The 13,853-nt window shown below is 45.4% G+C and overlaps 1 protein-coding gene across 1 annotated transcript; it reads left to right on the plus strand.

Moving 5' to 3' along the window:
* Positions 1 to 1,307: 1,307 nt before the first annotated feature.
* On the plus strand, positions 1,308 to 13,847 carry foxk2b (forkhead box K2b). The gene is made up of 9 exons (XM_031862262.1): positions 1,308 to 1,860; positions 7,432 to 7,626; positions 8,585 to 8,738; positions 9,703 to 9,849; positions 9,952 to 10,145; positions 10,401 to 10,600; positions 11,502 to 11,744; positions 12,705 to 12,905; positions 13,611 to 13,847. Exons 1-9 carry the CDS (start codon positions 1,544 to 1,546, stop codon positions 13,808 to 13,810), a joined length of 1,851 nt encoding a protein of 616 aa, XP_031718122.1. The 5' UTR covers positions 1,308 to 1,543; the 3' UTR covers positions 13,811 to 13,847.
* The last annotated feature ends 6 nt before the right edge of the window (positions 13,848 to 13,853 follow it).

Below are 13,853 nucleotides of genomic sequence, written 5' to 3' on the forward strand. Positions count from 1 at the left end.
AGGATCATTGAAAATGTACATTTTTATTGATATCGTGATTTCTCGATTTATGGCTTTGTATTTCAAATAAGAGAAAATTCTTCAGATGTCTTGTCTGAGCAAAAGTGCAAAAGGCATTACAAAATTAAACAGTTTTACAATTACTTAAAACAGGCAACAGCTAAGAATTTGAGAAGTTTTATATTTGTTCATGATTCAACAATGATTCCCTCGTTATTTTTTTTACTAATAGCTGATAATTACAGCTCTATAATTTATGATTTTATAACCTTAAAACTAATATTTTGTAATAAGGGACAAAGACGATCTTGTGTATTGCATTGTTATACTAAATAATGCAAGAAATCAGACACACAAATGCATTTTTTATTAAATCAAATGTCAACGTAATGATGATTCAGATCATGTTGTTTGTCATTCCTCTGAAGACATGTTTTATGTCCCACAAACTTAAAACTAGTTCCAGTACTAAGCTTATTCTTCTTCTGTTAACTAGTCTTGTTTTTGACCTCCATGCTGTCAAACATCCATTAACGCCTCATCATCACCGCACACTTCACACCTTGTCAGAGGTGTTATCATCTGATGGAAGGCCTTCAACTGGTTGCACGCGCGTGTACGCACGTGCAACCACACCACACACCGCTCAGGCAGTCCCGCCCTCCTCTTCAGTGTTTACAAACAAGTGGCCTACATACAGATGGCAGGGTCACTCACCCTCATGACAAGGTCTGCATACGGGACAGCACAGGATTACAGACCTGCGGCGTAATATGAAGCCAGTCAGTCTGTTGTGATGTGTTTGTACTGATTACAGACTTGATCATTTAAAAATATAGCTAACCTCATCACTACACAGTAACAAGATGCTGCAAAGGGTGCATCGTGCAAAACCAGGCATGGATTCCGTAGTGGAGCAGGAAGACCATCATGCACTGAGGCTTTTTACGCTGCTTCGACGTGGAGAGACTGAAAATAATCTCATTCATGTGGTAGTTTCTTGTTTTTTAATGCATGGATAGTTGTTAATATAGATGCATTATCACAGATTATAGATTATATTTCGCTGTAGGGTTTATTGTGACTGATCGCACGTGTAGACCGGTTGCTCCACTCCTTTCCTGTGTGTGTGTGTGTGTGTAAAAAGCATATGCGCGTATTGCTACCCACCAACCGACCTTGAATCTGTCCTCAGATTAGTTCTCTCGCGTGATTGGTCGCGGGCGCAAGAGCTGCATCGGCTTTCCTCGATTCCCATTGGCGGAGCGCGCTGTCACTCAGGCCACATCCGCCCTCTAAGCTCCGTTTGGTTGGATCTCTCCGCTACCCTTTCTCTCGGCGGTGGGTCGGAGCCTGCTGTCCCCCGGCCTCCTCGCATGTTTCCCCTCTAAATTCCTGTTTTGAATTTGAAGCCCCTTCTCTTGTAGATTTCATTTTTACACGCCTCTGTTCTAGGCCACACAGTCGGGCGTCCACACACACACAAACCGGTGTTTTTTGTTTTTTATTTGTCCCAAATATTACCTCAAACCTCCTCCAGAACATGGCCGTGGTGGTGAGCGGATCGTCGTCTGGGCCGGTCGCCCGGCTCGAGGGCCGTGAATTCGAATACATGATGAAGAAGCGCTCGGTGACCATCGGCCGGAACTCGTCTCAGGGCTCCGTGGACGTGAGCATGGGCCACTCGAGCTTCATCTCCCGGAGGCACCTGGAGATATTCACCGCCAGCGACGACGGTGGCGGCGGCGGAGGCACCGGCAGCAGCGGGGATTTCTACCTGAGATGTCTCGGTAAAAACGGGGTGTTTGTGGACGGAGTGTTCCTCCGACGAGGCGCCCCCCCTCTGCAGCTTCCACGAATGTAAGTCCCCCCCCCCCTCCCATGTGGATGCTAGCTCTAGTGTAGCCATGCATGCTAAGTACACAGTCAACAACATTGGGTTTGTATTGCCTAGCAAGGATCGAGAGGACCACGTGTTTTATTAGCATGTTAGCAAGAACTACGCATCCTGTTCCCTATGCCATTTTCTTTGTTGACATTTTTTGTTAGCAAACGGCATTAACGTGACACGTGGACACTCTTAAGTCCCAAAAAGATGTGTACCCCGTGAGACTGTAAACATTCGTCCCGTGTCGTCATGCAAACACGTTAGCTTAGCATGTTAGCTGCAGCTTCTCTAGTAGTTGTGAATGGAGTTCTCCTCTCGACCCCTAAACGTAAACAAACCAGCCCGTCACCGCCCTGCCGGCTCACAACACAGAGCCTGCTGCACCTTTAGCCTCTTTACACGCAGCCGAAGTCATGCGACGTTCGCCATTGAAGCAAGGAACTGACCCTCAAAGTTAATTTAACAATTAAATAACACGTTTTTGACATGGAGATTGGTGCATTTCTTGAAGGAGAGTTGTAGTCTGCACGGTGCCATTGTTTAACTTTAAGAGTTGTTGTGAAATAAACACACATTTATCACGCAGATTAATCTATCGCCCCGGTCTGTACTTCACGTCAGTAATGGGTTGTAACACTGACAGAAAGTAACAATAGTCAGGTTCCAGCAGGAAGTGCTGGCGTGATAATTAAATCAACAGAAAACTAATCACCGACCGTTTTGATAAAATAATGATTAAGTTTAAATGGAAACTTCTCAAATGTCTCTGTGTTTTGTACTGTTGGTTGGAAGAAAATAAGCAATTTTAAGTAGAACTGAGACAGTTATTCTGTTAATTACTATGTTGATGGGCAGGAGGTTAATCCCAAATGTTGATAACTATTTTTAATTGTCATTTATGAAACAAAAAGTCAACCATCCGCTCCTTTTCTCTCTTACATCGTAGTACGTTGTGTATCTTTGTGTTTTGGTCTGTTGGTTAAGGACGTGAACGGGAAGATCGTCTCTAGTGGAAAATACAACAACCCAGCTTGTTTACTTTTTTTGTGCTTTATTTAAGATTGTAACATGCTTTAAAAGTGTTTTCTGTTTATTCACTGAAGTGACTTTTACTGTAGATAAACCTGCCAACACTGGCCAGACTTCCCACACTGCTCTCCGCTGTTGTGCAATCTCTCAATGTGCAACCACTTGTTTGTTCTGCACAAAGAAAGAGAACTTGTTTTGACTTGGTTTTGAATATCTAGACCGCTAACGTTGCAGAAAAATATCATCTGCAGCTGAACGTGTTTGTGTTGTGTTAGCTACATCACACACCATCACATTAGCGAGCACAACGAGGAACTAGGTTGGAGCAGCGTTGGTTTCAGGTTCTCGTATTGATTCGCCAATAAAGAGCTTTTAATCAGCAGCAACACGGACCTCCATAAGTAAGGCTCCCAGCACGGCTCACGTGCTTCAGTGTAATCCTCGAGCTGGAGGCGACTCTCGGACGACTCTCGGACGACCCTCGGCGTCCACGTTAAGACGGCCGGAGACGCATATCGAGAGCACGAGAGCGCTGGCGGGGCGGTGGGCCGTGGGGACAGGTCGCTGGTATTCCAGGGATTCCTCTTCGGTGATGTAAACAGAAAGGAACGGCCCTCACTCCCCTGCTCTCCCTCCCCTCTCCCACACCCGCAAATCCTCTCCCAAGTTGGTGCTCTTCCTGTCTTGCCGTCTTCTTTTGTTTACGTTCTCTTTTCTTTTTTTGTTGCGTGGTGGGTGGGGGTGAAAATCGAGGGAAAGTTTTTCCTTTTCAGTCGATCGAGCTTTGTTTGTTGCCGTCCTCGCAGCTTAGCAGCATAGCAACTGTGTGTTTGTGTGTTTCTTTTTGGGGAGTTCGGGCCTCATTGTTCACACAGAGAGAAAATAGGGCCAATAAAGAGGCTTCAGTGAATGCATGCTTTGAGGTGGATACTCCACAACATGGACACAGCCCCCATACCACCGAGCCTCAGATAATCAACAATGTCTCATTATCAATGAAATTATAGATGTTTCCTCAATGAAGCTTCTGACTACACTTCATTCCCTAAACCTGTAAATATCTAAACAACTAGATTTGGAAAAAGGCATGTTTTTTTCTGTAGTGAAGCACAAGTATCTTCATCAGCATCTAACATGTTCAAACAATATTCATCAATACTTCATCGAACTGTTTTGTTTTGGTCATTCAAATTAGCAAAAATGCAGAACGTTGCTTCTCCATAAAACGACGTTTTATGTCGTTGTTAAATTCATTTCTTTGTGTTTGGAGCTGTTAGGTTGACATTTGATTAACTGAGTTGCATTTATACAGATGACTAATTTGCATTTATCACCACTTAAAACCTGTGACGCAGGTATTTGAGAATGTTAACATGTTTCCCTCTTCGTCTTGTCCGAACCATCCAGAACGTGTCGATAGCACGAAGCAACAAAGACTTCGAGTATCAAAAGCTGGTGTCTGATTTACAGTCGACAAGTTTCTTCCCTTTTTATTTTGGCTCCTTGTGTTACTACAACGTTAAACAAGGAAACACATTCTTCTTTTGTTACATGAAGAAAGGTGGTAGTACAGAAAGATCATCATCCAACCAAGTTATTGAGAGAAGTGTTCTTTCTTTGGTAGCTTTACATACGATCAAAACTAAGATGTTAAAGTATGAACTCTGCTGTGCACGTAGAGATGTTCTCAGTGGAGCGACGTGTCCGCCCGAGTGATTATTTAAATCCTTCAATACAAACCAGTTTGACGGCCTCTGTTCTCCATGAGCCTGCTCACCAAGCGTTGCTCTGCTGTCCGTACGATGTCCCAACAAATATGGGTTGATGCAGAGTTATACGTTAGATTAAAACATGTGAGTTTTGGAAATAATCTTTTGGACCGAGACGAGGAGCCACATCACGCGTGGTGTGTTTATTTGAGAGAGTGGAATAGAGTTGCTTTAAGTTCTTAATAATAATAATAATAGTTATGTCATCGTCGAAAATGAAGCTTTAAACTATTTGGTTCAGCCCCGTTCATGGTCGTGTATGATGTGGATTGTGATATTAAGGATAAGATTACAGCCTGTGATAGATATGATGTTAACGCTCCTTTTATAAACATTTATTCATGTAACTTAACACTGGGCTGCTTGCAAAACATCTTAAAGATGTCGGATCTCCATCAGAGCTGAGCCACAGGCCGCCACGACCATCTGGAGATCAGAGAGCAGATCAACCGTCTCGAGTGAACACCATGATGATATGAAAATAGAAACAATCGCCTAACCCACTCTGTACTCTGTATACACTCCTTATTGTTCTATATCCTCTTAAATGGTTGACAGTGGAGCTTAGTTATGAACCGATATTTATATTTGAACATTCGGTGTTCGTCATCCGCGTGGTGAAGCACAGACGAGAACACGACGGAGCAGGATTGTTTCTGTGATCTTTTATTATTTATTGATATATTTAGCCGTCACCGTCCCCACTCTGTCAGCGCTCCACAGCCGCTAGGTATTGAGAAGTGCTCTGATGTTATTTCAGGAATCCTTCCGTAACTTTGTCTCGTCTGTGGCCGTCCCGAGAGGCTGCCGAGAGGGAACGGGCACAATGCAAAGTGTCGGCCCTCACCAGTCTGGCTCCGGGAAGTGTTTCGGGCTAATTTGTGATGTAGGTGTCGGGGATACGCTTCTCTCAGCAGATGCCAGCTCTGTGAGGGCCCGGAGAAAGAAAACACAAAAACTGCTGTGCCTGGCACTCTAACGAGATGAAAACCAAAGTGTGTCTGCTCTGTCTCCCAGCAGTGATTTAGAGGAGTTTCCTTCTTTTCACTGGTATCTGTGAGTGTTGATTTATCATGACGGCTCCCTTTCATCCATCAGATATAGAAGTCTACAGTACACCAACGACGGGTCTGTTTTTATCAAGTCCAGAAACTGTTTTGATAAAAGGAATCCTCCCGACAACGTGCTCGGTTTCTGTTGGCAGCGTCCTCGCATTCCTGAGTCCATTTTGTTGGTTGTTGTCGTTTCTTTTTATTCCTGAACATCGAATGGAGACGCAATGATAGAAATGTCTCAGTATTTAAGTAACGTGTAGTTCTATAAGATGAAGAGGAAGTGACCATATCTGGACTGAGGAGGAGCGACGTAGAGACGCCGTATACGTCTCTGGTAGCGACCTGTCAATCACCGTGTAGCCCCGCCCTGAAGCATCCCCTGCTTTATGGTCTGTTTGACTCTAAATGGACCATAATGTACTAAATGAACATCATGCTGTATTGAAGAAGACTTGAAACTAGAGATTGAGACCATAAACTCATGTTTACAATGTTTACTGAGGTAATAAATCAAGAGAGAAGTAGAGTCATTTTCTCATAGACTTCTATGCAACCAGAGGAGTCGCCCCCTGGTGGTCACTAGAGAGAATGCAGCTTTAAGGCTCTTCAGCATCGGCTTCACTTTTCAGAACCGGAGGTTACTGCCTGGTTTGAGCTGAGGCTGGGCGATATATAAAATGTAGTTGATGGATTGTGGTTTGAACAACCTTTATTTTCTGGACAGGTGAATCCATCAACTCATTTTAAAAGCACTAATAATCCCGAAAGATACGTGCACGTTACCATTGGATGCATGTTTTTCTAATTGACATGGCGCTGAGGCTTGTGCCCTTATTAAAGCACATCTTCATATTCACCCATCCGCTCTAATGTAGGCCTGTCCTCCATGCAGAGCAGCAGAGCAGCTCCGGTCCTCTGCAGTGTAACCACCACGAGCTATCGGTGCTAATCTGCTGCTTTCTGCTGCTTCTGACCAAGAGGGATTCTCATCACTACATTCAGTATTCAAATTTAATTAACTTGCATGTCTCTCTCTGCTAATTAAAGTCATCCAGAGATTCTACCACAGCGGAGGTTTATGTGGCGTTAATCAAGTGCTCGCTGACACCCGAAACCCACCGGCGGGATTGAAAAGCATGTTTTCTTTACTAAATCACCAAAAATACACCTTTTATCACAGCCAGAAGCTGGAAAAACCACCGTTATCACCAGATTTTCATCTTTCCACCGGTCCTTGAAAGCATCATGTGTGACGAACGCTTCCATCAGAAAAAGCAACCAAAACAAAGCTTAAAATTGTGATATTTTACAAAAACTTTTTATTCTACACGTCTCATTTAATATCTCACCCCCCAGAAAGCTTTAGCTTGAACCACATCCTGTAAAAAAACATTAAATTCTGAGCTCCTCGGCGCAACTATGAAGCCATGATTGACTCATCTGAGACCAACAGTCACGTGACAAATAATCTGTGAAGCTTCGACTGAACTGCAGGCTGCTGAGCAGAGAGGTTTTAAAAATGTAAATAGTTTAATGTACATCTGATTTATGGTTTTGTAACTGTTATTATGCACCAAAGACATGCTTGGGTTCTCTCTGCTTCCAGCCATGAGTGTGTTGTTTCCATAGAGGTGCATTCTTTAAAAGAAAGAAGCTTCGTTTGAACACCGCGTCTTGTTTTCTGTTGCAGGTGCACGTTCAGGTTCCCCAGCACAAACATCAAGATCACGTTCACGGCCCTGTCCAGTGGGAAGAAAGTGAAGCGTGAAGCTCCAGAGTCCCCAGTGAAACCAGTCCAGCCCCACATCTCCCCACTGACCATCAACATTCCAGACAACATCGCTCACCTCATGAGCCCGCTGCCGTCGCCCACCGGCACCATCAGGTACTCGCCTCCGCAGGTCATCGCGCATCCACGGCCTTCAAGAGGGCAGGAAGTGACTTTTCTTTGTCTCTTCTTCGCCGACGATGGTTGATCATTTAGCAAATGTGTATTTGTGCAAATATAGCATTTAGCATTCTCTAAATGTATAGATGGATGTCCAAAACTAATCGGGTTTGAGGTTGTTTTAGTTAATTCAAGAAAAAGTAATGACTTGTTGAAAACAACAGGAACAGTTATTGAAATAAGTACATTTTTAGAAATATATAATCAAAAATCAAAGTAGTTCTGTATTGCTTTGCCTTTCACAGGAAACACTAACTTGTTTCCATGAGTTCTGTAACCGGTCCCGGGTCAGATCTCGGCGGTGGGAGGAGACCCTCCCACGGTGCCTCTCGTTGACCCTGAGGCGAGCCCTCTGTGGTGATCAGCTTAGGCTTAGTTCAGAGGCTGCAGGGCTCAGAGAGGGAGGCGCCTCTATCTCAGGCTCTTAGATCCTCTCAACCCCTGATCTCCAGCCAGATGGTTTCTCCTGTCCCACACGGGTCCCGTGGAGGTTATATGATAAGAATGTGTTGGTAGATAAACAGGCAGCAGGTGTAGAACGTGTTGTTTGTTCAGTTTACCATCATCTCCCCAGAGTCCCGTTAACGATGGAGATCCTCCTTTACGTCCCCTGGTTATTGAAGTCCGTTAAACGGATAATTAGACTGGATTCTGACTTGGATGCTTTGTTGCTTTAGGCCTCATTGTGGCTCCTAAAGTGACTGCAGTATTTCCACACAATCTGGGAGGGCCATTTGCATAGACGTCGGCCAAAAGACCACTGCAGCACTGCGGATAAACCTAAAGGTGCCCCTTCTGGGGTGATGCTATGTGATCTGTCTGTCGTGGTTCAGTGTGAGATAATCGTCACAGTAAGTTTGTCTTATTGTTATTATTGTGTGTGTTTCTCCTGCAGTGCTGCTAACTCGTGCCCCTCCAGCCCGCGGGGGGGCGGCTCGTCTGGCTACAGGATGGGCGGACGCATGGTCAGCTCTGCAGAGCTGCAGCTTATGAACGACAACTCGCAGCCCGAGAACGACAAAGACGCCTCCGGAGGGGACAGTCCCAAGGTGAGGGGGGGGGTTGAGTCTGGTCTCCCTCGTCAGGCTTTAAAATGGGAAGTTATCTTCTCAAAGTGTATGAAGAGAGAGTTGGGAGGAATCCCTCTTCTGTGCTTTTCTCGTGCTCACAAATGATTATTGTCACTATTATTGTGCTGAATATTTTCCTGATTAATCATTTTGTCTGTGAAATGTGAGAGAACTAGAGAGTGGACATGTCCCAGAGATCAAGGGGACGTCTTCATGTTGCTCTTCCTGTCTGACCAGCAGCAGCACATCTTCAGAAGCAGAGCGTCACATTAAAGACCATTGAAAAGTCAAATGTTTGGCAATTTCACTCAAACAACTATCAGAATATTAGCATTTCTGTTAATGAATTCATTATTATTTGAGCTCTAAACATGATGTTACTATCACCACCATATACTCTATTTACAGTATCTATGCTGTATTTTGCTGCATTTGGTTGTGAAAATAATGTAAATATTGTCTCAAGAATAATGAGCTACGAGCACACAGCGCGCTTGTGTTTACCGACTCGGCCGATGTAATGAGGATAATAACGGGTCCATAATGATCAGGAGGAAATGTTGCAGCCACAGTTTTAATGATTTTAGAGCGGCAGTGACAATGGGCAACTATCTAATTAATCATTTCAGTCATTTTTCTATCAAATGTTCTCAAACGTTTGCATCGTCTCCTATCGGAGCGTTTGCTGCTTTTCTATCCTTGTAAACTGAATGTTTGAGACTTTTGGTCGGACAAAACAAGACATTTGAAGACGTCTCTGGAACGCTTGTTATTTGCAGACCTGATTCAGTGCACATTGCCTATAAATGGTTCTGGCCGATATAAGTGATGAACTACATTTGTAAGATGACATTTAACAGCTGGAAGACTGTTTGAAGACGGTTTGTTTTCTGGGCGTAGTCGGCCCCGATTCCTAAATCTGCATTCCTCCTCCGCTCCGCAGGACGACTCCAAACCTCCGTACTCCTATGCACAGCTGATAGTCCAGGCCATAACGCTGGCTCAGGACAAGCAGCTCACACTAAATGGAATCTACAATCACATCACAAAGAACTACCCCTACTACAGGACCGCAGACAAGGGCTGGCAGGTGAGTGTGTTGGATCACTTCTCTCTGCACCGAACCCTCATGAGATAAAACGTCAACATGTGTTTTTTAACGTCCTCAACACTCGTCTCTCCTCCGTCGCAGAACTCGATCCGTCACAACCTGTCGTTGAACCGCTACTTCATCAAAGTGGCGCGGTCGCAGGAGGAGCCGGGCAAAGGCTCCTTCTGGAGGATAGACCCGTCCTCGGAGGGCAAGCTCATCGAGCAGGCCTTCAGGAAACGAAGGCCGCGGGGCGTCCCCTGCTTCAGGACCCCACACGGACCCCTCTCCTCCAGGTCTGGGTTCTGTGTCACACACTCTCCTGCTTTGACTTTCTCACACACACACACACACACAGTTCACCTCAGCCTCACAGATCGTCTTGTGTTTATCTCCCGGTGTTTTTATTGTTGCGTTCATGCTTGAGATTGAAGCATAAATATTCAGTCATGGATGCTCAACAAAGAGCTACTTCTTCTGTTCAATATTTAATTAAATTGATAACCGACATAGCCATCGGAGAGTTAACCGTCGTCTCTGTCGACCCTCAGGAGTGCCCCGGCGTCTCCGAGTCACTCGGGGGTTCTCTCCGCTCACTCCAGCGGCGTCCAGACCCCCGACAGCCTATCACGAGAGGGCTCCCCGGTCCCCCTGGAGCTGGAGAACTCCTCGGCTCTCGCCCCGCCGACCGCCACGGTGGTCCAGCCCAAACTGGCGGTCATCCAGGAAGCACGCTTTGCACAAAACACAGGTATGAGTCTCTCTCTGTCTCTCTCCGTCTGTCTGTCTCTCTGTCTCTCTCCGTCTGTCTGTCTCTCTGTCTCTCTCCGTCTGTCTGTCTCTCTGTCTCTCTCCGTCTGTCACTCACTCACGGCGGTTTAAAGCTGATGTTGTTTCTGGCTTCGGTCTTGATTCTCTGCCACGACATGTTCTTTTAGTTTTTTCATCTCTTTGTCATGTTGATTCTAGTCGGCTTTTCATAAAGGAGCGCACACATTCTTAGTTATCAGCTCTGTTCAGACATTAAAAGTCATCCGTAGATTTCACTGTAAGATGTTAGAATATCATTACATTTTATTACGACTCACATTATTTGTTTCGTGGCCAATTTCTGAATAGCAGCGTTCCAAACAGGCGGCAACCTCCGGTTCTAAGAAGTGAAGCTTCATGTGTTAAAGCTGCATTCTCTCTAGTGTCCACCAGGGGGCGACTCCTCTGGTTGTATAGAAGTCTATGAGAAAATGACTCTACTTCTCTCTTGATTTATTACCTCAGTAAACATTGTAAACATGAGTTTATGGTCTCAATCTCTAGTTTCAAGTCTTCTTCAACACAGCATGATGTTCATTTAGTACATGATGTTCCATTTAGAGTCAAACAGACCATAAAGCAGGGGATGCTTTAGGGCGGGGCTACGCGGTGATTGACAGGTCTCTACCAGAGCTACATGGCCTCAAACATTTACTTACCTGCCATGGATGTAAATACAGATCTGCTGCTGCAGCTGTTGTTACGACTGCTTCTTTGTTTTGCTCGCCCTGCATGCAGAGATAGTCTCATGTCCTATTTTAACTAATAATGATAAACGAACCTGCACATTCGTAATACCTTCTATGTAAACTTCCCCGTGTGCCTCTCTGTTTGTGTTCCAGGCTCGCCTGTGAACAACCAGCCGGTACTCATAGCAGTCCAGCGTCAGTTACCTCAAACCATTAAGCCAGTGACCTACACCATGGCCTCCCCAGTGAGCACCAGCACCTCCCAGCCCGCTATCCAGACGGTCCACGTCCTGCAGCAGATCCCGGTCGGGTCCCTCGGCTCCGCCGTCATCGCCCAGCCGGCCGCCATCATCAAGAGCGAGCCGCTGGAGAACGGAGAGCACACGGGGCTCAAAGGTGAGGCAGGAGCATGCTGGGAAATGTTGGTGTCGAGGGTTGTGTTCTAGTTTACTCGGGTAAAAAGAACAAAGGGTTTTTGACGAATTCATTTTAAGCATAATAACTCTTGGTGCTAGCCATAGATTATTAAATGCTTTTATTTATAAGCAAAGCAATAGATATAGATCTATAGATATGTGTAATTATAGTGACTTATGGAAATACATTGTAGCCAAAAAGATTAATATAAAAAGAGTAATATTGGGTGTCTGTACCAAAATCCAAGTATCATCCAGGATTATTATCATAAACTAAATAAAAACGATATCCTTTAAGAAAAACTGAATCAATATTATCTGTTTAAATAATTGATAAACATCAACATAGATTAGTCTCAGTCTTATTTAGTTCGCTGTGATGTATCACTACAGGAAACAGAAAGGAGACGGCATAAGTTTCCTCCAACGCTCGTGATGTTGAACCGCAGAAGCTGATCAGACGTTACGCTTCAACAGCGTCACAATGAATCCTTGTTGTTTTACACACACAGTCAAGTCTGGTAGAAGTAATCAGGAGCGGGATTTAAATATTGTAATAATGAACCGGAGTCGTCTTTCACTACCACACTCTGAAGAAAACAACACAAGTTGATCCCTCAAATCAAGATTTAAATAAAATGGCCTCTCCTTCACCGTGTACTCTGTATATACTCTGTATTTATAGCTACATACTTGTGAGCAGTTATACCTGGCTCTAACACACAAACTAAATGTATAAAGAGGTGCTGAGACTAAAATTGAATTTAAATAAATGTAAGATTCAAAGCTGTTATTTTGGCTCGGGTATCGAAACCTTCTCTGTTGGAAGTGAACCGTTTGAGGGAAGATGAGCTCTAAACGTTGTTCCTCTCAGTGTTATCAGTCTATCGCGGTCTCTGCTGGTCTCGGTTCCTCATCCCTCGTTCTGTCGTCCTCTCAGTCAAAGTGGAGGCGGTTCCCACCATCACCTCTATAGGCGGCTCCAGTCGCATCATCCAGAGCTCCCAGCCCGGCGGGCCCCTGCAGACTGTTACCATCGTGCAGCAGGCCCCCATCGGTCAGCACCAGCTGCCCATAAAGGCCATCACACAGAACGGCACCCACAGCATCACCACTGCCATCCACGGACCTGCCAGCTCAGGTGAGGCTTCATTAGATGTAGTTTCTTTAAACGTAGTGAGGGTGTTGTGCACTAAGTGACGCTTGATCGGACGTCTGCTTCATGGAGGAGCTGGAAGAGGAACAGAAGTTGTTCCTCAGGACTTGTTGGATGGACGTCACGAAGTCTGAAGTGGGAGAAAACTTTTGCTGCAATCCATTTTAAGTCGGAAGTTGATCATTCGTAGTCGGGATCTAAATGCCTCATGGTCAGGAGGCGACCTCTGCTTCTGACAAGTGAAGCCGATGCTTCATGTGTTAAAGCTGCATTCTCTCTAATGTCCACCAGGGGGCGACTCCTCTGGTTGTATAGAAGTCTATGAGAAAATGACTCTACTTCTCTCTTGATTTATTCCCTCAGTAAACATTGTAAACATGAGTTTATGGTCTCAATCTCTAGTTTCAAGTCTTCTTCACTACAGCATGATGTTCATTTAGTACATTATGGTCCATTTAGAGTCACACAGACCATAAAGCAGGGGATGCTTTGCAGATTAACTGATTGATTCGTGCTTGTTTCAACTCTAGTTTCATGTTGTCAGTAAAGACTGTTTGCATGATGGTTAGGAACAATAGATTCTGTATTATTTGGTACAGCAGCTGAGCCGACCTCAGGCCTCTTACACATGTTGCTTCACCACAGACTGAACCTACAGTGTTAACCCGTCTTGTCTCCCTGCTCTTCCAGCCGTGGCGAGCCCCCTCCACCTGCTGGCGGCGCACGCCTCGGCCTCGGCCTCCCTCCCCACCAAGCGACAGAACGGGGACCAGCTGGCCGGCGAGCAGCCCAACGCCAAGCGCATCAAATCGGAGGACGAGGCGACCCGCGGCCCCGTCAGCGCGGCCGACTCGGACTTGTCGGCAGCTAACGGCCCGGGCCTCAACTAGTCTGTACCACTACGCACCACACAACCCCCCCCCCCCCCCCCCC

The sequence above is a fragment of the Anarrhichthys ocellatus genome, unplaced genomic scaffold (genome assembly GCF_004355925.1).
Source record: "Anarrhichthys ocellatus isolate YVR2014 unplaced genomic scaffold, GSC_Weel_1.0 scaffold26, whole genome shotgun sequence".
Lineage (NCBI taxonomy): Eukaryota > Metazoa > Chordata > Actinopteri > Perciformes > Anarhichadidae > Anarrhichthys > Anarrhichthys ocellatus.

Coding starts and splice junctions, on each gene's coding strand:
- foxk2b (XM_031862262.1), top strand. CDS start 1,544: ATGGCCGTGGTGGTGAGCGGATCGTCGTCTGGGCCGGTCGCCCGGCTC. Junction 9,850..9,951: donor CCGCAGACAAGGGCTGGCAG/GTGAGTGTGTTG, acceptor CCTCCGTCGCAG/AACTCGATCCGTCACAACCT. Junction 10,146..10,400: donor CACGGACCCCTCTCCTCCAG/GTCTGGGTTCTG, acceptor GTCGACCCTCAG/GAGTGCCCCGGCGTCTCCGA.